This window comes from Pygocentrus nattereri, chromosome 28 (genome assembly GCF_015220715.1).
Source record: "Pygocentrus nattereri isolate fPygNat1 chromosome 28, fPygNat1.pri, whole genome shotgun sequence".
NCBI classification, from domain to species: Eukaryota; Metazoa; Chordata; class Actinopteri; order Characiformes; family Serrasalmidae; genus Pygocentrus; species Pygocentrus nattereri.
The window spans coordinates 26,698,224-26,720,844 of NC_051238.1; the positions used below are offsets into that span (position 1 = coordinate 26,698,224).

A 22,621-nucleotide genomic window follows, 5' to 3' on the forward strand; every position below is an offset into this window, starting at 1 on the left:
TTCAGTTCCCTCAGAGAACTTTCTCTCTCTCACAAACGCTACACTGAGCTGCACTGAGCTGCCCTGAATAATGTGCAAACTGCATTCATGACTTGGGAACAAGTCTTGAACCAAATGTTCTGCCAAAAGGGGGAAATAAATAGAATTTTTGGATACACAGTTTTCCCAAGGCTGAGCCAAGCGTTTGGTGTGAAAAACATTGCACAGTAGTAACTATACACCACTGTGTTTTTGAGATACCGCAGCATGTTTTCAGTTCTAATCCCTGCTGGCTCGGGCTGACAGGTTTTACACGGTGTCTCTGGACATCTGTCAGTGGTGTGCATTCGCAGTAAGCACTGACATCCTCATAAATTTGTAATGGCTGGTTAGCGGAGTCCGTGGGCAGCTCGGGAAGCCGTCTGAGGCAGGTGAATGGAATAAACCGTGATCCACGCGGGCTTTCTGTTGGACAAGCAGCTGCAATCAGCTTCTGGGCTGCAGCCCCTGCTGTCCTGAGACCGGCGCTCTGCTGGGGGGAAACAAAGAGGGCGATTTTGCAGGTGTTGCTACAAATTGCCCTTTGCAGGCTGATTTGAGATCTGTTCTGCAGCCTTTGTTTCTCTTCCGTAAAGGCTTGGAGAAAAGTTTAGGCTGGTACAGCTTATTTGTCTCTTGCATATGTTCAGTCTTGCTCTTGTCTTTGAATATAATGCTTATGTCACATCTTCTTCTGTGAGTTTATTGGCTGGTTGAAAAGCAGAAATCTGATTACTGTCTGACTCATGTAGACCCGGAGTTTCCCATTATCTGATTACTCCAGTGCATGTAAATGCACTCATTGTAAAATGCTACCATGCAATTACGTGACTACTATTACTAGGGATGTCAAAGGATTGAGATAATTATTCATGATTAACCGCATTACTTTGTGTTCTTGGTCACGCTTAATCTAAATGATTGTCTTATTTGCTCAAATTTGGCCTCTGAGTGGACCAGTGGCTGCAAGTTGTGACTGAATTATAGCCCCTGGTAGTCAGGCTTAACTATAGTTCTCTCACAAGCTTTGTACAACACAGTCAGCTGACCACCAGTGCTACTCCTACTGATATTACTCATATTGCTGCCATTAGCAGAGAGTTTTGATCTCCTGCTCGTAGATGTTACTGTGATCCAATCTGGCAGAAGCTGGAAACTTTGCTTTTATCAAGAGATCCGTCAACAGAACTCCGTTTAAAAGCTGCATCCGAGTGAAAGAGCTGCCGTAGCAGGTTCAAGCTACAGTGTGCAAGGAACTGGGCTTAAGGCTTTTTAGGTTGGAACTGCAACAAAGTTGATGTTGATGTTCTTATTCAGATTTGCCGTTCTGCATTAAATGGTGCCGCAGTTCCATTGTGGCAGCAGGACTTACTTGCTGCATCATTTAAAGTGGAATAGGAGAATGTAACTACTGTGCCACTGAAGGTGAAATGGCAAATCTGAAATAAAAAAAGAGCAAATAAAAAGCCAGCTTCAGCTTTATGAAAATCTGGTTGATTCAAAGGGTCAAGATAGGAAAACGCATTAACAACATTAGAAAAATGAATAATACAGTGCATTAGGACTTTAACAACATGTTAACTTTGACTCTAGTAATTATTGCGTAGGTAAAGGCAGCTCAAACGTATAAATACATCATTTTTTAAATGGAATTACATAAGAAAATCACATAGTTTTACAATTACGTATGTCTACATATTCTGCACCAACAGGTTCAAATCAAACTGCCCTTTTGATGCTTTTTTTCTCGGGTCACACACCAATCGCCCATCAAATTCAAATCGTAAAATCGTCTCTCCTTGTGCACACTGTATGGTTTCGATTATAGGTAGCATCGAAAGACATCAGGCTTTTTGTTTGGCAGTAGCTGCAAATCTAAACTTTAAATATATTGTTTCAAGTGACCAATAGTATCCATCGTTTAGTCTCGAGGTGCTTCCTGTTTGATGTGTTTTATGCTCTATGGTTGTAAAGCTCTCCTGAACACAGAAAAGGTGCTATACAAATAAAAGTGATGAAGATGATAGAACGGACTGATCATTGCAATAGAGCACCATTTCTCCACAGCTGCTTCTGAAGGGTTGTTGGGATGGTACTGAGGAGGGAGTGTATGGCAGGTGAGAGAAGAGCAGCACAATACACACCCGCAGGGAGCGGCTGATTGCGCTCGCTGTTCGGGCAGATGGTCTCTGTGCTGAGGCAATGGCTGGAGAAATGGAGAGTTTAGGCTTTGAGATGAATAGGACTGTATGAGCTCGATGCAATCTCTCCTCGTCATTGTTTCTCGCCTCTCCAAGCAGCGCTCGCTTTGAAATCTGTGACTTTTCTCTTATTTCTTCTTATTTCTCCTCTCCTCTCTCTCTCTTCCTCTTATTCCCCCTCCACCTCTGTTTTCCAGCACTCAGATCCATTTCACCGTGGCCATTGATTTCACAGCTTCTAACGGTGAGAATTTTTTCCAGTGTTTTCATGCTATTTTCTTATTTACCTCCTACTAGCTAATCGATTTAAAGCTTTGAAACTCAGATACGCAATGAGTAAAGCATTTTAGGCAGTGAGTAAAGGCTTTCTGTAGATGTCTAGGCAACTGGCCACTAATTGTGCAAACCAAATTCTGTCTTTGTTTATTTATGTACTGTAGATGGTTGCTTACAGGTTCTTCAGATTCATATAGAACGAGTTGTATATGGTTCTATATGCACGAAAAAAGCTTGACACTGTAACAGAAGCAGAGTCCTTTTTGGTGCTGTATAGAACCAACAAGCAGCACACAATGCCACGATCAAAAGAAACACTGGAAGATTAAAAAAAAGAAAAAAGCAGTCTGAAAAGATCTGTTAGGCTCTGGGACTCCACCAAACCACAGTGAGCACCATTATGAGAGCCATTATCTCAACTGAGGAATCTTGCAACAGTGAAGGGTCTTCCTAGAAGTGGCCAGTCGACCAAACCTCCTCAAAAAGCACAGTGACGACTCATCCAGTAACAGCTCATCCACAATAGTACCCAAACGACCGCTGCTTGCCTGCCTCAGATAAGATCAGCGTTCGTGTGTTCACCGTTAGAAAGAGACTGGGCGTGTCTCTACATGGTATCCATGGGAGAGCAGTAAGGCAAAAACCACCACTACGCAAGAGGGACATAAGAGGGTCTGAACATCAGTCTGTGATCTGAAGCTTAAGCGTAATTAGCTTACGCACCAAGACTATGACCTGAAGAACGAGTGAAAATTCACCTCTGAATCTCTCAAAAGTAAAGAAATGTATTTTTTGTGGTGGCCTAGTCAAACTCCAGTGTGGCTGAATTATAGTAATTCATGCAAAGGAGAGTGGGCCAGAATTTCTCCACTGCGATATGAAAGACTGACCTCCAGCTATAAGATGCGCTTTGTTGCATCTGTTGCTGCTAAAAGCAACAGAGCCAGTTATTAAGGTTAGGGGCAATTACTTTTTCACAAAGGTATTGCAACACCTTTTTTCTTCAATAAATGAAATGAGCATTTAAAACATTGTTTTGTTTCTCCTCCTTTTCCTATATTTAATTTTGTTTAAGGATGTAAAACAATGTATTGTGACAAATTTGCAAAACTAGAGGTAATCAGGAAGGGGCAAATACTTTTTCACAGCACTTTATATCAGGTTTTGATAAACATTGTGTGGTATTACATGTGGGTAACTCGTGGCTTTGTTTTCGTTTTTTCTTTTTTTACACCTCCGCGAGAGCTTAGTCATTTTCAGTGGGTTTAGAAATGTGCATTCAAGCTTTTTCCTCTGGATAAGAACTGCAGATGCCCCACCTGGACACTGATGCGTAAAGAGTCAAGTACTACCTGAACGCATGAGCGCTGCTTTATAGTTTTGCATAGAACTTCTCAAAAAGCTTCATCTAGTAATGCTCACATTGAATCTTAATGGATTGTACAGTTTCCTTTATTGGAAAACCAGGAATTATGTGCTCTCTAACTATGGAAGCTTATTTTGTCATTTTAAGGGCAGACACTGTGTTTACATGCATTCAGTAAGCCAGTCATAATCGTGATTTCTGCAGGTATCTGATTATTAAAATGATCACGTGAACAGCATATTCTGATTTCTTAGATCAGACTGAGGTCCAGAAATCGGTTTGAGAGATCTGGTGAAGGGAGCTGGATTCTCAGTGCATGTGGCCTCTGACTCTGATTTCTTTCGGACTTCTCAGTCGGCACATGATGTGTGAACAGACTGTGAAACAGACCACGGTACCGGAAATAAGCAAGCAGCGCTGCCATGAGATGGCAGTAAAACACTTTTGGAGCAGCTCTGAAACCGACTGCATGCTTGACGAAGCAAAGGATCTAAATATAAAACAGATGGCGCTCATACGTTCAGACAAAGTGGCGCAGTGCTTAAAAAAGGGTGTGGCATGAAGTTTGAGTTTTACATTACATTTATGTCGCATCCTCTTCTGTGAGTTTATTGGCCGGTTGCGAAGCAGAAATCTGATTACCCAAATGCATTGATTTCTGCAGCTATGCGATTATTAAGTGCTCGTGAACTCAGTTAAAGGAATTGTTTAGTCTTTTGTTGCAAACAGTGAATAAAAGTAAATAGCCAGCGAGGCAAATGATGTCAAGGCAACTGGTCTTTGATGACTGTTGTTCATTGCTGGCCATGTTAGCATATCAGTTAAACCACTCCTTTAAAATGAGGGTTGGACAGTTTTCCGCTTTGAATCACACCTAAAGTGTTTTTCCCTCTCTATTGAGCAAAACCCTGTTTTTCATCATTCTTTTCTCTGCTTTTGAAGGAAACCCATCTCAGTCCACTTCTCTGCACTATATGAATCCGTATCAGATGAACGCGTACGCCATGGCGCTGAAGGCTGTTGGGGAGATCATTCAAGACTATGACAGTGATAAGATGTTCCCTGCGCTGGGATTCGGAGCCAAACTGCCCCCCGATGGCAGGGTGTCCCATGAGTTCCCCCTGGTAACTGCTGCACAGTCTTCAGCCTCAGTTTTACAGCCAGCATAGGAAGTTATTTGTTTTTTTTTTATGTGTGCAGTTTGCTGAAAATTGAGTATTAATATTGCTCAGAGCTGGGAGGAGCAAGACGGAAGACATGGCTAATATTGACTCATTTGCCATCTCTCGAGTTCAGTGCATGAGGAATGTTGAGCTTCCTGCACATACAGTACCAGTCAAAAGTTTGGACACACCAGCGTGAATATATGAGAAATTCTCACAAAAATATCTGAAATATATGAGAGTCATGAGCATCTCAGAGAGAAACAACATTAATATCATTTAGTAGATCGAGTAAAGCTCTGTGTGATACAGCCAAAGTTTATTTTACCCTCATTCTCATTACCCCTTTTTGTCCACATCTTTTTTTTATGTTTTGCTGTTGTTTAGCATTTTTTTGCTTTTGGTAGAAAAAAAGAGGTTGTATTCCTGTTAAATCTCTTTAATAAGAAAAATAATCTCTTTAAAAAGCTAATAAAACTTTTTCTTACTTGAAAATGATAACAATATTACCTAAAGTGACATATGATAGTGATATATTTTTTTAATATAGCCACAAATTAATGTACTGAAGCAGAGCTCAGTAACGCTGAGATTAATAACTGATCACATTGATTTATCAGTCTACTCAGGCTTTAGCAGAGCTCAGTAACACTGAGATTAATAACCGATCACATTGATTTATCAGTCTACTCAGGCTTTAGCAGAGCTCAGTAACACTGAGATTAATAACTGATCACATTGATTTATCAGTCTACTCAGGCTTTAGCAGAGCTCAGTAACACTGAGATTAATAACTGATCACATTGATTTATCAGTCTACTCAGGCTTTAGCAGAGCTCAGTAACACTGAGATTAATAACCGATCACATTTATTTATCAGTCTACTCAGACTTTAGCAGAGCTCAGTAACGCTGAGATTAATAACCGATCACATTGATTTATCAGTCTACTCAGGCTTTAGCAGAGCTCAGTAACACTGAGATTAATAACCAATCACATTGATTTATCAGTCTACTCAGGCTTTAGCAGAGCTCAGTAACGCTGAGATTAATAACCGATCACATTGATTTATCAGTCTACTCAGGCTTTAGCAGAGCTCAGTAACACTGAGATTAATAACTGATCACATTGATTTATCAGTCTACTCAGGCTTTAGCAGAGCTCAGTAACGCTGAGATTAATAACCGATCACATTGATTTATCAGTCTACTCAGGCTTTAGCAGAGCTCAGTAACGCTGAGATTAATAACTGATCACATTGATTTATCAGTCTACTCAGGCTTTAGCAGAGCTCAGTAACACTGAGATTAATAACCGATCACATTGATTTATCAGTCTACTCAGGCTTTAGCAGAGCTCAGTAACGCTGAGATTAATAACTGATCACATTGATTTATCAGTCTACTCAGGCTTTAGCAGAGCTCAGTAACGCTGAGATTAATAACCGATCACATTGTTTTATCAGTCTACTCAGGCTTTAGCAGAGCTCAGTAACGCTGAGATTAATAACTGATCACATTGATTTATCAGTCTACTCAGACTTTAGCAGAGCTCAGTAACGCTGAGATTAATAACCGATCACATTGATTTATCAGTCTACTCAGGCTTTAGCAGAGCTCAGTAACGCTGAGATTAATAACTGATCACATTGATTTATCAGTCTACTCAGGCTTTAGCAGAGCTCAGTAACGCTGAGATTAATAACTGATCACATTGATTTATCAGTCTACTCAGGCTTTAGCAGAGCTCAGTAACGCTGAGATTAATAACCGATCACATTGATTTATCAGTCTACTCAGGCTTTAGCAGAGCTCAGTAACACTGAGATTAATAACCGATCACATTGATTTATCAGTCTACTCAGGCTTTAGCAGAGCTCAGTAACGCTGAGATTAATAACCGATCACATTGATTTATCAGTCTACTCAGACTTTAGCAGAGCTCAGTAACACTGAGATTAATAACTGATCACATTGATTTATCAGTCTACTCAGGCTTTAGCAGAGCTCAGTAACGCTGAGATTAATAACCGATCACATTGATTTATCAGTCTACTCAGGCTTTAGCAGAGCTCAGTAACACTGAGATTAATAACAGATCACATTGATTTATCAGTCTACTCAGACTTTAGCAGAGCTCAGTAACACTGAGATTAATAACAGATCACATTGATTTATCAGTCTACTCAGGCTTTAGCGGAGCTCAGTAACGCTGAGATTAATAACCGATCACATTGATTTATCAGTCTACTCAGGCTTTAGCAGAGCTCAGTAACGCTGAGATTAATAACCGATCACATTGATTTATCAGTCTACTCAGACTTTAGCAGAGCTCAGTAACACTGAGATTAATAACCGATCACATTGATTTATCAGTCTACTCAGGCTTTAGCAGAGCTCAGTAACGCTGAGATTAATAACTGATCACATTGATTTATCAGTCTACTCAGGCTTTAGCAGAGCTCAGTAACGCTGAGATTAATAACTGATCACATTGATTTATCAGTCTACTCAGGCTTTAGCAGAGCTCAGTAACACTGAGATTAATAACAGATCACATTGATTTATCAGTCTACTCAGGCTTTAGCAGAGCTCAGTAACGCTGAGATTAATAACTGATCACATTGATTTATCAGTCTACTCAGGCTTTAGCGGAGCTCAGTAACGCTGAGATTAATAACCGATCACATTGATTTATCAGTCTACTCAGGCTTTAGCAGAGCTCAGTAACACTGAGATTAATAACCAATCACATTGATTTATCAGTCTACTCAGGCTTTAGCAGAGCTCAGTAACGCTGAGATTAATAACCGATCATCACATTGATTTATCAGTCTACTCAGGCTTTAGCAGAGCTCAGTGACACTGAGATTAATAACTGATCACATTGATTTATCAGTCTACTCAGACTTTAGCAGAGCTCAGTAACGCTGAGATTAATAACCGATCACATTGATTTATCAGTCTACTCAGGCTTTAGCAGAGCTCAGTAACGCTGAGATTAATAACCAATCACATTGATTTATCAGTCTACTCAGGCTTTAGCAGAGCTCAGTAACGCTGAGATTAATAACCGATCACATTGATTTATCAGTCTACTCAGGCTTTAGCAGAGCTCAGTAACGCTGAGATTAATAACCGATCACATTGATTTATCAGTCTACTCAGGCTTTAGCAGAGCTCAGTAACACTGAGATTAATAACCGATCACATTGATTTATCAGTCTACTCAGGCTTTAGCAGAGCATAGTAACTCTGAGATTAATAACCGATCACATTGATTTATCAGTCTACTCAGACTTTAGCAGAGCTCAGTAACGCTGAGATTAATAACCAATCACATTGATTTATCAGTCTACTCAGGCTTTAGCAGAGCTCAGTAACGCTGAGATTAATAACCGATCACATTGATTTATCAGTCTACTCAGACTTTAGCAGAGCTCAGTAACGCTGAGATTAATAACCAATCACATTGATTTATCAGTCTACTCAGGCTTTAGCAGAGCTCAGTAACGCTGAGATTAATAACTGATCACATTGATTTATCAGTCTACTCAGGCTTTAGCAGAGCTCAGTAACGCTGAGATTAATAACTGATCACATTGATTTATCAGTCTACTCAGGCTTTAGCAGAGCTCAGTAACGCTGAGATTAATAACTGATCACATTGATTTATCAGTCTACTCAGGCTTTAGCAGAGCTCAGTAACACTGAGATTAATAACCGATCACATTGATTTATCAGTCTACTCAGGCTTTAGCAGAGCTCAGTAACGCTGAGATTAATATCCGATCACATTGATTTATCAGTCTACTCAGGCTTTAGCAGAGCTCAGTAACGCTGAGATTAATAACCGATCACATTGATTTATCAGTCTACTCAGGCTTTAGCAGAGCTCAGTAACGCTGAGATTAATAACTGATCACATTGATTTATCAGTCTACTCAGGCTTTAGCAGAGCTCAGTAACGCTGAGATTAATAACCGATCACATTGATTTATCAGTCTACTCAGGCTTTAGCAGAGCTCAGTAACTCTGAGATTAATAACCGATCACATTGATTTATCAGTCTACTCAGACTTTAGCAGAGCTCAGTAACGCTGAGATTAATAACCGATCACATTGATTTATCAGTCTACTCAGGCTTTAGCAGAGCTCAGTAACGCTGAGATTAATAACCGATCACATTGATTTATCAGTCTACTCAGGCTTTAGCAGAGCTCAGTAACACTGAGATTAATAACCGATCACATTGATTTATCAGTCTACTCAGGCTTTAGCAGAGCTCAGTAACGCTGAGATTAATAACCGATCACATTGATTTATCAGTCTACTCAGACTTTAGCAGAGCTCAGTAACACTGAGATTAATAACTGATCACATTGATTTATCAGTCTACTCAGGCTTTAGCAGAGCTCAGTAACACTGAGATTAATAACCAATCACATTGATTTATCAGTCTACTCAGGCTTTAGCAGAGCTCAGTAACGCTGAGATTAATAACCGATCATCACATTGATTTATCAGTCTACTCAGGCTTTAGCAGAGCTCAGTGACACTGAGATTAATAACTGATCACATTGATTTATCAGTCTACTCAGACTTTAGCAGAGCTCAGTAACACTGAGATTAATAACTGATCACATTGATTTATCAGTCTACTCAGACTTTAGCAGAGCTCAGTAACACTGAGATTAATAACTGATCACATTGATTTATCAGTCTACTCAGACTTTAGCAGAGCTCAGTAACACTGAGATTAATAACTGATCACATTGATTTATCAGTCTACTCAGGCTTTAGCAGAGCTCAGTAACGCTGAGATTAATAACTGATCACATTGATTTATCAGTCTACTCAGGCTTTAGCAGAGCTCAGTAACACTGAGATTAATAACTGATCACATTGATTTATCAGTCTACTCAGGCTTTAGCAGAGCTCAGTAACGCTGAGATTAATAACCAATCACATTGATTTATCAGTCTACTCAGGCTTTAGCAGAGCTCAGTAACGCTGAGATTAATAACCAATCACATTGATTTATCAGTCTACTCTGGCTTTAGCAGAGCTCAGTAACGCTGAGATTAATAACTGATCACATTGATTTATCAGTCTACTCAGGCTTTAGCAGAGCTCAGTAACACTGAGATTAATAACCGATCACATTGATTTATCAGTCTACTCAGGCTTTAGCAGAGCTCAGTAACGCTGAGATTAATAACCGATCACATTGATTTATCAGTCTACTCAGGCTTTAGCAGAGCTCAGTAACGCTGAGATTAATAACCAATCACATTGATTTATCAGTCTACTCAGGCTTTAGCAGAGCTCAGTAACGCTGAGATTAATAACCGATCACATTGATTTATCAGTCTACTCAGGCTTTAGCAGAGCTCAGTAACGCTGAGATTAATAACCAATCACATTGATTTATCAGTCTACTCAGGCTTTAGCAGAGCTCAGTAACGCTGAGATTAATAACCGATCACATTGATTTATCAGTCTACTCAGGCTTTAGCAGAGCTCAGTAACTCTGAGATTAATAACCGATCACATTGATTTATCAGTCTACTCAGACTTTAGCAGAGCTCAGTAACGCTGAGATTAATAACCAATCACATTGATTTATCGGTCTACTCAGACTTTAGCAGAGCTCAGTAACTCTGAGATTAATAACTGATCACATTGATTTATCAGTCTACTCAGGCTTTAGCAGAGCTCAGTAACACTGAGATTAATAACCGATCACATTGATTTATCAGTCTACTCAAACTTTAGCAGAGCTCAGTAACGCTGAGATTAATAACTGATCATCACATTGATTTATCAGTCTACTCAGGCTTTAGCAGAGCTCAGTAACGCTGAGATTAATAACCAATCACATTGATTTATCAGTCTACTCAGGCTTTAGCAGAGCTCAGTAACGCTGAGATTAATAACTGATCACATTGATTTATCAGTCTACTCAGGCTTTAGCAGAGCTCAGTAACACTGAGATTAATAACTGATCACATTGATTTATCAGTCTACTCAGGCTTTAGCAGAGCTCAGTAACGCTGAGATTAATAACTGATCACATTGATTTATCAGTCTACTCAGGCTTTAGCAGAGCTCAGTAACGCTGAGATTAATAACTGATCACATTGATTTATCAGTCTACTCAGGCTTTAGCAGAGCTCAGTAACGCTGAGATTAATAACCGATCACATTGATTTATCAGTCTACTCAGGCTTTAGCAGAGCTCAGTAACACTGAGATTAATAACCGATCACATTGATTTATCAGTCTACTCAGGCTTTAGCAGAGCTCAGTAACTCTGAGATTAATAACCGATCACATTGATTTATCAGTCTACTCAGACTTTAGCAGAGCTCAGTAACGCTGAGATTAATAACCAATCACATTGATTTATCAGTCTACTCAGACTTTAGCAGAGCTCAGTAACTCTGAGATTAATAACTGATCACATTGATTTATCAGTCTACTCAGGCTTTAGCAGAGCTCAGTAACGCTGAGATTAATAACCAATCACATTGATTTATCAGTCTACTCAGGCTTTAGCAGAGCTCAGTAACACTGAGATTAATAACCGATCACATTGATTTATCAGTCTACTCAGACTTTAGCAGAGCTCAGTAACGCTGAGATTAATAACCAATCACATTGATTCATCAGTCTACTCAGGCTTTAGCAGAGCTCAGTAACGCTGAGATTAATAACTGATCACATTGATTTATCAGTCTACTCAGGCTTTAGCAGAGCTCAGTAACGCTGAGATTAATAACTGATCACATTGATTTATCAGTCTACTCAGGCTTTAACAGAGCTCAGTAACACTGAGATTAATAACTGATCACATTGATTTATCAGTCTACTCAGGCTTTAGCAGAGCTCAGTAACGCTGAGATTAATAACTGATCACATTGATTTATCAGTCTACTCAGGCTTTAGCAGAGCTCAGTAACGCTGAGATTAATAACTGATCACATTGATTCATCAGTCTACTCAGGCTTTAGCAGAGCTCAGTAACGCTGAGATTAATAACTGATCACATTGATTTATCAGTCTACTCAGGCTTTAGCAGAGCTCAGTAACGCTGAGATTAATAACCGATCACATTGATTTATCAGTCTACTCAGACTTTAGCAGAGCTCAGTAACACAGATTAATAACTGATCACATTGATTTATCAGTCTACTCAGGCTTTAGCAGAGCTCAGTAACACTGAGATTAATAACTGATCACATTGATTTATCAGTCTACTCAGGCTTTAGCAGAGCTCAGTAACGCTGAGATTAATAACTGATCACATTGATTTATCAGTCTACTCAGGCTTTAGCAGAGCTCAGTAACGCTGAGATTAATAACTGATCACATTGATTTATCAGTCTACTCAGGCTTTAGCAGAGCTCAGTAACACTGAGATTAATAACCGATCACATTGATTTATCAGTCTACTCAGGCTTTAGCAGAGCTCAGTAACGCTGAGATTAATAACTGATCACATTGATTTATCAGTCTACTCAGGCTTTAGCAGAGCTCAGTAACGCTGAGATTAATAACCGATCACATTGATTTATCAGTCTACTCAGGCTTTAGCAGAGCTCAGTAACGCTGAGATTAATAACTGATCACATTGATTTATCAGTCTACTCAGACTTTAGCAGAGCTCAGTAACGCTGAGATTAATAACTGATCACATTGATTTATCAGTCTACTCAGGCTTTAGCAGAGCTCAGTAACGCTGAGATTAATAACTGATCACATTGATTTATCAGTCTACTCAGACTTTAGCAGAGCTCAGTAACGCTGAGATTAATAACTGATCACATTGATTTATCAGTCTACTCAGGCTTTAGCAGAGCTCAGTAACACTGAGATTAATAACCGATCACATTGATTTATCAGTCTACTCAGGCTTTAGCAGAGCTCAGTAACGCTGAGATTAATAACTGATCACATTGATTTATCAGTCTACTCATTGTATTCTGTTATATTCCAACTTAGGAGATGTTTTGATACAATATAATGTTATAATATATTGTTTTTTTACACCCCTCGTGAATAAGTTTAATATTAATGAACACTACTTCAATTTTTTTCTTTTTTAAATGAACAGTAAGAAAATTCACATTTCAAAAGAAGCCAAGAAGTCTCAAACTTTACATGGACAATGAACATGTGTCATATTTTGAGCTTCCATGTCAGAGTTTTATCTTTAATGTGTAAATAAGACGCTCTGAAGCTCCATTAGCTTGCTCATTATGCTCCTTTCAGTATTCATGGTATGTGTGAACTAAAACCTCAGCTCATCAGAACCTGAACACTCTCAATTAGTCCTCTCTGTCTCCCTCTCTCCCCTCATTCCCCCATTTTCTCTCCATCCCTTCCTCTGTTAATATTGTGGAGCATCAGCATAAATCTGCTAATGAGGTCTGCAATGTGTCAGCTCATTTACATATTATACAACTGATGGAGGGGTTCAACTCTTTCAAAATTGCTTATTTTGGGAACCAAGCTGTGTGCAAAGTCTTGATAGTATACGTCCACCTAACCTTTCCATATGTTCACATCTGAATGCGCTCATAGTGTATATTGCTGAGATTTTGACTCATGCCTTATGGCAGTGTCTATATCCTCATGTTAATGTAAAAACTAAACCTGCTAATATACATGGCCATGTGGTGTGTTGTTATTGTTATTGAGTTTTACTGTTTAAATTGCACAGGTACTTTATCTTATACAAATTGGTCAGTCTAATCACTTACAAATTGCATTATTGATCTTTTTATTTACCTTACAGGTATGCTAATGTTTGATCTCTTGCTTTTGGTTTAAGAATGGTAATGTAGATAATCCATACTGCAACGGCATGGAAGGCATTCTAGAAGCATACCACCAGAGCCTTAAGACAGTTCAGCTCTATGGACCGACCAACTTTGCTCCCGTCATCAATCATGTGGCGAGGTGAGTTAAGACATTCAACGTTAGCATAGAAATGTGAGTGTTAGTATATTACAGTGGGTGGACCATCTTCTCTCAATGTTTACTGCTACTGATGAGACATCCTCTGGTTGGAGGAAGCCATACAGTACATACAGTTATCATCAGTTCTGAATGAGTACTGTACCGGTAAACGGGTAGATTTGTACAATGGAAAATCAGATTTCAGTTGTATGAATCAGACCCCAAGTGTCGTCTATCAGCCAGTTCCTTTCTTTAGTTTTGCTTGAGCTATGAGGCTAATGTAGCTAGCACATTATAGACACTGCCAGTTAGCATTAAGTAAACGTCATACTTACAAACATACAGCAAACTTAAAATATGCAATATCAGCCATGCCAAGGCTAACTGACTGCATCTTGGGAAAGGTATTTAAACTATTAATTAAACTATTGCTTAAAATCTACGCGATAATGAATTGAATGCTGTCAAAACCTAATCAAACAAATTATACCACATATATATTTTCTGCCGCATGCAAATTCTCACTGACTGAACCAGTAAAACAATTACAAAGAATACCAGTGATTAATAGCCGCATTCATACACAGAACACGAAGGGGCAACTGAGGTGTCCGTGAAGGCTGACACACGTTCTGTGCTGTCAGTTAATGAAGAATAAATGCTTTTTCCAGCAAACCGAAACGAACTATAGTGACCCCTCTTCTCCAGCTTTTAATTAACCGTGACATTGTCATGGGCCAGACCTTGACAAGGCACAGGAGATATGACCCCGTGGGACCTGATTGAACACACTGTCCGTTTTTGTGAAGGTCTTTATCTTACACTAATGATAGGGGGCTGCCACTTCCCCTGAATCTCCCTCTCTTTATTCCAGCTCAAGGCTCGAGGAGCAAATGACGGCATGCTCATCAAGTCTGGCTGCCTGATTTAACCAAATGAACCCAGAGTCAGTGCAACAGCTTAAACACGTCAGAGTGGTTCACTCTACAGTGCGATCTGGTGGCGTTTCATAATGTGCGTGAACTGATTTGCATCGCAAAGCGATTTTGAAGATTGTGATGGTGATAAAAGTGAGAAGTCACAGATCAAGAGACAACCAAGAAAAAATGCGTGCGATTGAGTCTGGCTTTGAAAATGAATTATGTGCTGACAGGGTTTATTGGTTTGTTCCACAGCCCCTTCAAGTCTTTCTAAATGTTAAAGCGCAGGTCTGGTGAAAAATCGTATTCGCACAGTTTACCCTAAATGTTGTTGATCAAACATGATTAGCGGTTGCTTCTTTAGTTTTGCACTGCAGCTATGAGACATGAGATCTCCAGACTTGCCTCAAACCAAGTTGTTAAGTCATTTCAAATAGACTTGTTTATGCTATTTCTGACTGTGTGACATACTGTTATCTGTAGAATGAGAAAGTGGGACTCCTAACACTCATGCAAGATCCGGTACCATCAGATAAACAGTGCTTAAAGCTTTCACCTTTGAGATAAAGGAGAAGATCAAGCTTAATTCTTGCTTTAGATCTGAAGAAATTCACAGGTGTTTCCTTCCATCCTTCCACTGTGAGAAGACAACTCAACACTGAAATGAGTCTTCTCTTGATTCTGCAAGATGATTTACTTGTACTTAATGGCTGTTTTGACTGAAAATGAATAAAGGAAGGGTGTTTTGTACTTTTTTACATATAACAGTTTGTCATGGTTTGCCACAGACCACATATGCATGACAATTTGAGATTACTTAAAGCTCAGTATGGTTTCATGCAATTGTGTGGTGATTTACCATGCAGTTAGCATTATGCTAACTGATTGCTATAGGTTTCCATTACTTGTCAGCTATGTTAGCCTTGTAGCTCCAGTATAAACAGAGGCAAACGTGGGAACCAGACATGAGTTGACTGGTTATATAAAGAGGAAATGACTATAAGACTGTATAAAGGGGAAATTATGTAAATTGCTTCTGCCTTGACCCCTTAAACCTATTACAGGCCTATTATTTTTAGGTTATTGCTTGATTATCGTTTGTATGACTTTTTTCAGTAACTACTATAAATGACTTTGTAACTACTATGAAACTGATATTTTAAAGGATTTAAGAATTTAAGGGCTGAGGGTGCAAGTAGGTGTTTGAGCCTTTTTGACTTCGTTCAGTGTCTGTTTGTCTGCCACTGTGTATAGATACGCAGCAGCGGTGGAGGACGGATCTCAGTACTTTGTGCTCCTCATCATCACAGACGGAGTCATATCAGACATGGCTCAGACCAAAGAAGCCATCGTCAACGTGAGTACCTTTCCAGCTGTGTGTGAGTCACACACACACATTTGTTTTTGTCTCTGTCAGCGCCGGGCTCACTGTTCCACCACAGGTGTGTGTCAGCTTGTCCAAGTTTGTTGCATCATGTTGTAACAACATACCTTCAGGCCGAAGCTTCTCTGAGATGAATGAGGTCTCCATCAAAGGCAGAGTCTTCAGAAGCTCCTCTGCCACTCTTCTCGAACAAGAACATCATCAGCCTACAATCGGTTACCCAGCAGACTGGATTTAAAGGGAATTTGCGACTGTTAGTCAAATCATTAGAACAGCCACACCTTCCTTTTAAGATCTTGTCTGCTGCTCTGTTTCTTCACATCAGGAGGATCTTCCAAAACACTCCAGATCTTGTACATGAGCTTTTTCATGCAGGTTAAATATTTATTTTTGTGGGAACATTTTCACTTTTAACCTTCAGATGTTGCAAGACAGAAAATAACAGCGTGCAATCATTTCATTTTATTTCTCAATTCTAGCTCATTGAAAAAAGTGGAGTTCTGAAGTTCTGTCAGATGTGCAGCTTCTACTCAGTTCCATATTTGTTTGTAAAAAGATGTGGAGATTATTGTTATTTAGTTTAAAGCTCAAAACTCAAGATTTTTCTTTCTGAAACAAATGAGAAATGACCTGTTGATACAAATTGTAAGTGTAATTCATTACATAACTAACCATCTAATTAAATAATATGAAGTGATTATTGAACAGTGTTTATGAATTATGAACAGTGATTATTAGCACGAGGCCAATTTGGGCCTCAAACGTCAAAACCTCTGCACTAATGCTAATTTCTGCTAGTGCCTATGGGATTCTTATAATATCTTAGCACTTTATAAGTTAACAGTGATAGACTTTAATGAATTTGGCCATTCTAGATTAAACACAGACGTCTGAAGCTTCAGAAAGACATTTCGTGTTTATTTCAAGCTTGTAGCAGACATTTAACTATATATTACCTTACGGCAGTTTTACAGCGAGTCCTAGCAAAGAGCCTTGATATAGATATAGTCATATTAAACATATGACTAACACTCATACTTGTGCCATATCCTGGACTTCCAGAAAACTTTGAATGCTGCTTTTTTACAGAAGTCATCCCTTCCATTAGTGTAACGTGAAATGTTATGCCTTCATTTACATTTACGGCATTCGGCTGACGCTCTTATCCAGAGCGTCTTACAGTTTGATCATTTTACACAGGGAGGCCAAGGTGGTGTTAGGAGTCTTGCCCAAGGACTCTTATTGGTATAGCAGATGGTGCTTACCCTGGTGGGGATTGAACCCCAGTCTACAGCGTAGAAGGCAGCGGTGTTACCCACTACACTACACCGACCACTTCAGTTTGCTTTTGCAGTCCTAACCAATGGGAGAGCTAGCTTGGCTGTTGGGTGATTCAAAAATGTAATAATTTTGTTTCCAGCCAAAATTTAATGAAAAAAAATTCCCACAGTATTTCAGATATTGTATATCAAGCAAGCAAGATACTTATATTCAATAGCATTCACAAATATATGTTTATTTCACAGAAAGTATTGGGTTTTCCCTGAAGGCCTAAAAGGTTCCAGACTGGTAATTGCACAAAAATAAATTGTATGCATGTAAATTAATTGATATAATGTAAATTATTACATGTAGCAAAATGACAATAAGGGCTAAATACTTTTTCATTGTCCTTGTCTCTGAATTGCTAACTTTAAAAGACAAAGAACTAAGATTCGTAAAAAAAGGGAAATTCCATTTTAAATCTGCATAATTACACGGTTTAGATGTAAATAAAGTCATTCAGGCTGGTTTGGTGTGAAACGCTTGGCTCCAGAGAAACGCACTTTGTTAACAGTGATGATAGGAATCAGACACCCGAAGCATTTAAATGCCTCTAAAAGCTTCCTCACAGAAAGTTATTACATAAAATGGTTATGAAGATGCTGCATGCCTGAGGATGCCTTGTTTTAGGATAGGATAGTTTTGAAAGAGTGTTTTGGCGTAAATCCATTAATGTCTATTGAATCCATTTATGGGTGAGAGGTACATGCAACGTGTTGTACGGCAAAACGGTCCCCAAAGATTCATATTTACCACTGGATTCCCATTAACATCACTATAAAGACATACAAGTTGATCTCTACAATGAATGATTTTGCATCGGACTTCTGTGAATGCCTGTGTTTACGCCTCCATGACTGAACTACGCAGAAGTTTAGAGAAAATGGTGGGATTCCCCTTTTAACTTTCACTGTACGTTAATGTAAAGAGATTGTATAGTAAGTATGAGGTTTTAATGTAGCAGCACTGATTTGTATTCAAGTGGGAACACTTTGTTGATGAACAGGTTCGTGCACTTTTAAAGTCCCGACTTTTATTTGATTTTTTTTAAAAATATATTTTATGAGTGCAGGTACAGAACTGATATCACATCCCCAATGTGTCAGGCTGTGAGCAGAACTCTTCCTTTTTCTCTTTTCATGTTGAATAGATTAAACTGAGCACTTTTACCATGTGAAGCTGTCTCTGTGCGCCTCCTGCCAGCTGCTGCTTAAATTATGCAGCAGGATTTCCCGACCTGACAGGCCGAGGTGACAGTCGGTGACTGCACTCTAATTCATTTTTGCCAGTACCACTACCCAAACACTCGTGTCTCTCCCTGGGCTCTGTCTTGCTCTACATTTTCCCTCTCCTGCTCCACACGCTAGAGAGCCGGCGCCGTGGACTGATTAATCACTCTGGGTTTAGAAATGTGCCACTTTTGAACTACATATATAAAGGTAGAGCCACTAGAGCAGATTGCTATGCGGGGCTTGGATAGTGACCAAAAGAGATGGACTGAATTTACTCGTTTCAAATGTAATTCATAATTCAATATATTATGATACGGTGGTGCTGTGATTCAATACTATTTCAATCCAAAAAAACAGGAGTGCCTGAAAACTGCGTGCTGTTAAGATGAGAGCGTTACCATTTGGGAGTGGGTTGATTTTAACATTATGAAAGGACAATATCTCAGACTTTCGAGTAGCACAGAGGAGTTCTGCCTGATTCGTTCAGAAAAGGTTCTCAGCAGCATAAAACAGCTATGCTCAACACGAGCCACCAGTTAGCATGCTAGTCATCATTCAACAGTATAATACAATACAGTTCATTACATTGCAACACAAGTTATGATGCAGTGTGATGCACTACAGTGCAACACAATATGGTTATGATACAGTACGATATGTTATGAAACAGTACAATACAAAACAATGTGATGTAATATATTGCAATACAAGAGGATAGAATATGATACATTATATGTTTTCATATAGTACAATACAGTATAATACAAAGCAGTGCAAAACAATACAGTGCAAAACAATACAGTACAGGATGATATGATATATAATATTTTACAATAAAATACAATACGAGACCATATAGTACAGTGCATCATGATGCATGTTATGACACAGTACAATACAATACAATATGATACAGTTTGATACAGCATAATGTATATAATACTGTGCAAGTCAGAGACCCCCCTCTCCTGTATTTATTTAATTTCCAGTCAAAATTCATTTTAAATCTATTTTTCAGCATCAGGAAAATAGCAGAAAACATATACGTACCATAAAATTACATGGAAAAATACCTAGAAACCTCAAAAGCTGTATGCAGTATGTAACGTTTAGTGAGGAGAAGGAAATCCAGGGTCGTGGTCATGACAGTCCAGGTTCATATAACCAACACGGAGAGACTGCAGGACAGACAGGACAAAATAAACACAGACTGAAGTACAAGACAGAGGCCGGAATAACAAAATATCCATCAAACATATCAAACATATCAAACAAAGACCAGCGAAAACAAAGGGCAGACACAGGGCTCAGACATGACACCGGGAAGACGAGGGACAGGTGAAAACAATCAGGGGTGGAGTCACAAAACAAGGGGGCAGGACAAGGGATACCAAAACAAAGAAGCATGTGGACTATCAAAAGGTAAACAAAAAGCCCATGGGGGAGTGGGAGGAGCCAAGCGTGACACAGTAGAATTTTTTCAGTGCTTAGTGTGTCCATCCTCCTGTTCCTCTGTTTTTGTCCCATTCATTTTTCTTTACCATAATTTGAAAATATGTATATACCGTGATATGTTTCCCCACCTCCAAAGTTCAGTCTTAGAAGTTAGTTGCATTTTCTGCTTCTCACAATTCAGGTATTCCCAAACATGTTCAGTGGTATTGAGGTCTGGACACTGATGTGGTCAGTCCATTATTCTAAAACTAGCAGCTTTTTTAATTTGTTTATTTCCTTTTTTCAGTAACAATTTCTTGACAGCTACATATCCTTTCAGACCTATAGTGCTTCTCACAGAGGAAGGACAGAGTGAAACCATATTTTATCTAATCTCATAAAAAATATCTCCTTAAAAATTAGTAACTTGTACTTAACAGCGACGTTAACGAGAAAATAAAATAAATGGAGGTAGGGTCTGAATTTGGCTTAGTGTTCTAGGTATGCAGAATATGTCAGAGTGTGAGAGTTCTGAGATGAATAGATCAATAGAAATGATTGCTGATGTAATTTGCTTAGTTCATCTTCATTCAAGTCAGTGCGTTTCCTTTTCCAGTGTAATCCTTTAATCATTTATAGTGATGATAGAATGAAGCAGATGTTGATCTATTAATAACATCTTATAGAGACTAAGCAGTGTTGTTGTCACTTATACTTTCCATACATGTTAAAATTGTAGACTATAATGAATATTTATTTTGATAAAAAGACTGTGATGTAAAATAGTTTGATTGCCTCTTTACGGTGTAAAATCCACTCTGTGTTGACTGTAAATGTATGTAAATGTATTTGTGTCTTGGACCCATAAAAAAGTGGTTGAAGATTTGTGATAGTGAGCCAGTAAAAGGTTCGGATTTGCATGTGTGTGTTTAGATTCATTTTCCCAACTCTGTTTTCTTCTTTCTGTGACTGGCTCTGTCTCTCGAGAGCTTTCCCGAGAACGCTGACCTAATTCCATCCTCATCAATGCAAAAAGTTCTCAGACTGTATCTGTATAATTCATGTCTTAAATTTGGGAAAATGTCTCTGTAACATTCTTGATACATGACCTTTTATATACAGTACAGTGCAAAAGTCAGAGACCACCCTTCATTGATTAAATTTCTATTCATACTGTATATATATACATTCTATACATATATATATATTAGTATTTAATGTGTCCACTCTGCCTTTATTACAGCTTCATTCTTTTCAGGAGGCTTGCTTCCAGGTTTTCAAAGAAATCTGTATGGATATTTTTCCACACCTCCAAAGTTCAGTCTTAGAAGTTGGTTACATTTTCTACTTCTTACAATCCAAGTAACCCCAAACACATTCAGTGATGTTGGGCCTGGACTCTGGGGTGGTCAGTCCATTATTCTGAGAACTCCAACATTCTTTTCTTGATTTTCAAATGTTTTTGTCTATTTCTTTTCTCAGTAACTGCTTCTTGACAGCTACACACCCTCAGACTCCTACCGATGAGTTGTCTTGTCCCAGTGGAAGGATGGACAGCAACACCTGTGGATTTTTCCAGGTCTAAAGCAACAGTGGAGCTTCATTTTCTCCTCTCTCGCAAACATGAAAGCTTCTAGTTCTGTTTATCTGATGGTGACAGTGTTGGTGGTCTACCAGATCTTGCACGGTTGTTAGGGGTCCCATTTTCTATATATCTTTCATTTTCTATCTTTTTTTTAACCCCAGTTTTGGGTGCTTTTTTCACTTCTTTTCAGTTGACTTACCTGTTCCTTATGCAGGATGATATCTCCTGAAAAAAACGAATATCTTAGTACATAAAAGCCATCTTGACTGGAAATGAAATATATGAGGGGTGGTCTCTGACTTTTGCACAGTACGATGCAGATTGTTTTCAGGGTCAACGCCGTTAGTATTGTGCTTATGTAACATAACTCTTTGAATCATTTGGTCCATTGCCTGAAGCAAAGCTCAAAGTGATTAGATATGGACTTTGAACAGCCTTAATAAATGTTTTAAATTGTTGGAAAGGCTTGATTGTGTCCCCAGACAGCCGTGCTTATGGTTGAGGCTGTCATTATGGGTGAAGGGGAGAGGGGGTGACTGGTGCTGTGTGTGTGTGTGTGTGTGTGTGTGTGTGTGTGTGGGTGGGTGTAATGGGATTGGAGCGAACCTCCCATACATTTATATTCCTGTGTAATCGGGATGTGAGTACAGTTCCTGGAGCCATTCCAATTTAAACTCATTTCATCTCAGCCCACAAACTCATCTGTAGCCTGTGTTCACGCCACAGCCCCCATTACCCAGCCTTCTCTACTGG

General features: G+C 39.0%; 1 protein-coding gene across 2 annotated transcripts in view; it reads left to right on the forward strand.

Moving 5' to 3' along the window:
- cpne5a (copine Va) overlaps window positions 1-22,621 on the forward strand; it is a 149,819-nt gene that overhangs the window by 116,772 nt on the left and 10,426 nt on the right. For both annotated transcript variants that reach the window (XM_017685275.2, XM_037535639.1), the window contains 4 exons: window positions 2,417-2,463; window positions 4,804-4,985; window positions 13,863-13,990; window positions 16,165-16,267. In XM_017685275.2, the coding sequence (XP_017540764.1) occupies window positions 2,417-2,463; window positions 4,804-4,985; window positions 13,863-13,990; window positions 16,165-16,267 (460 nt within the window). The remainder of the gene's footprint in view (window positions 1-2,416; window positions 2,464-4,803; window positions 4,986-13,862; window positions 13,991-16,164; window positions 16,268-22,621) is intronic.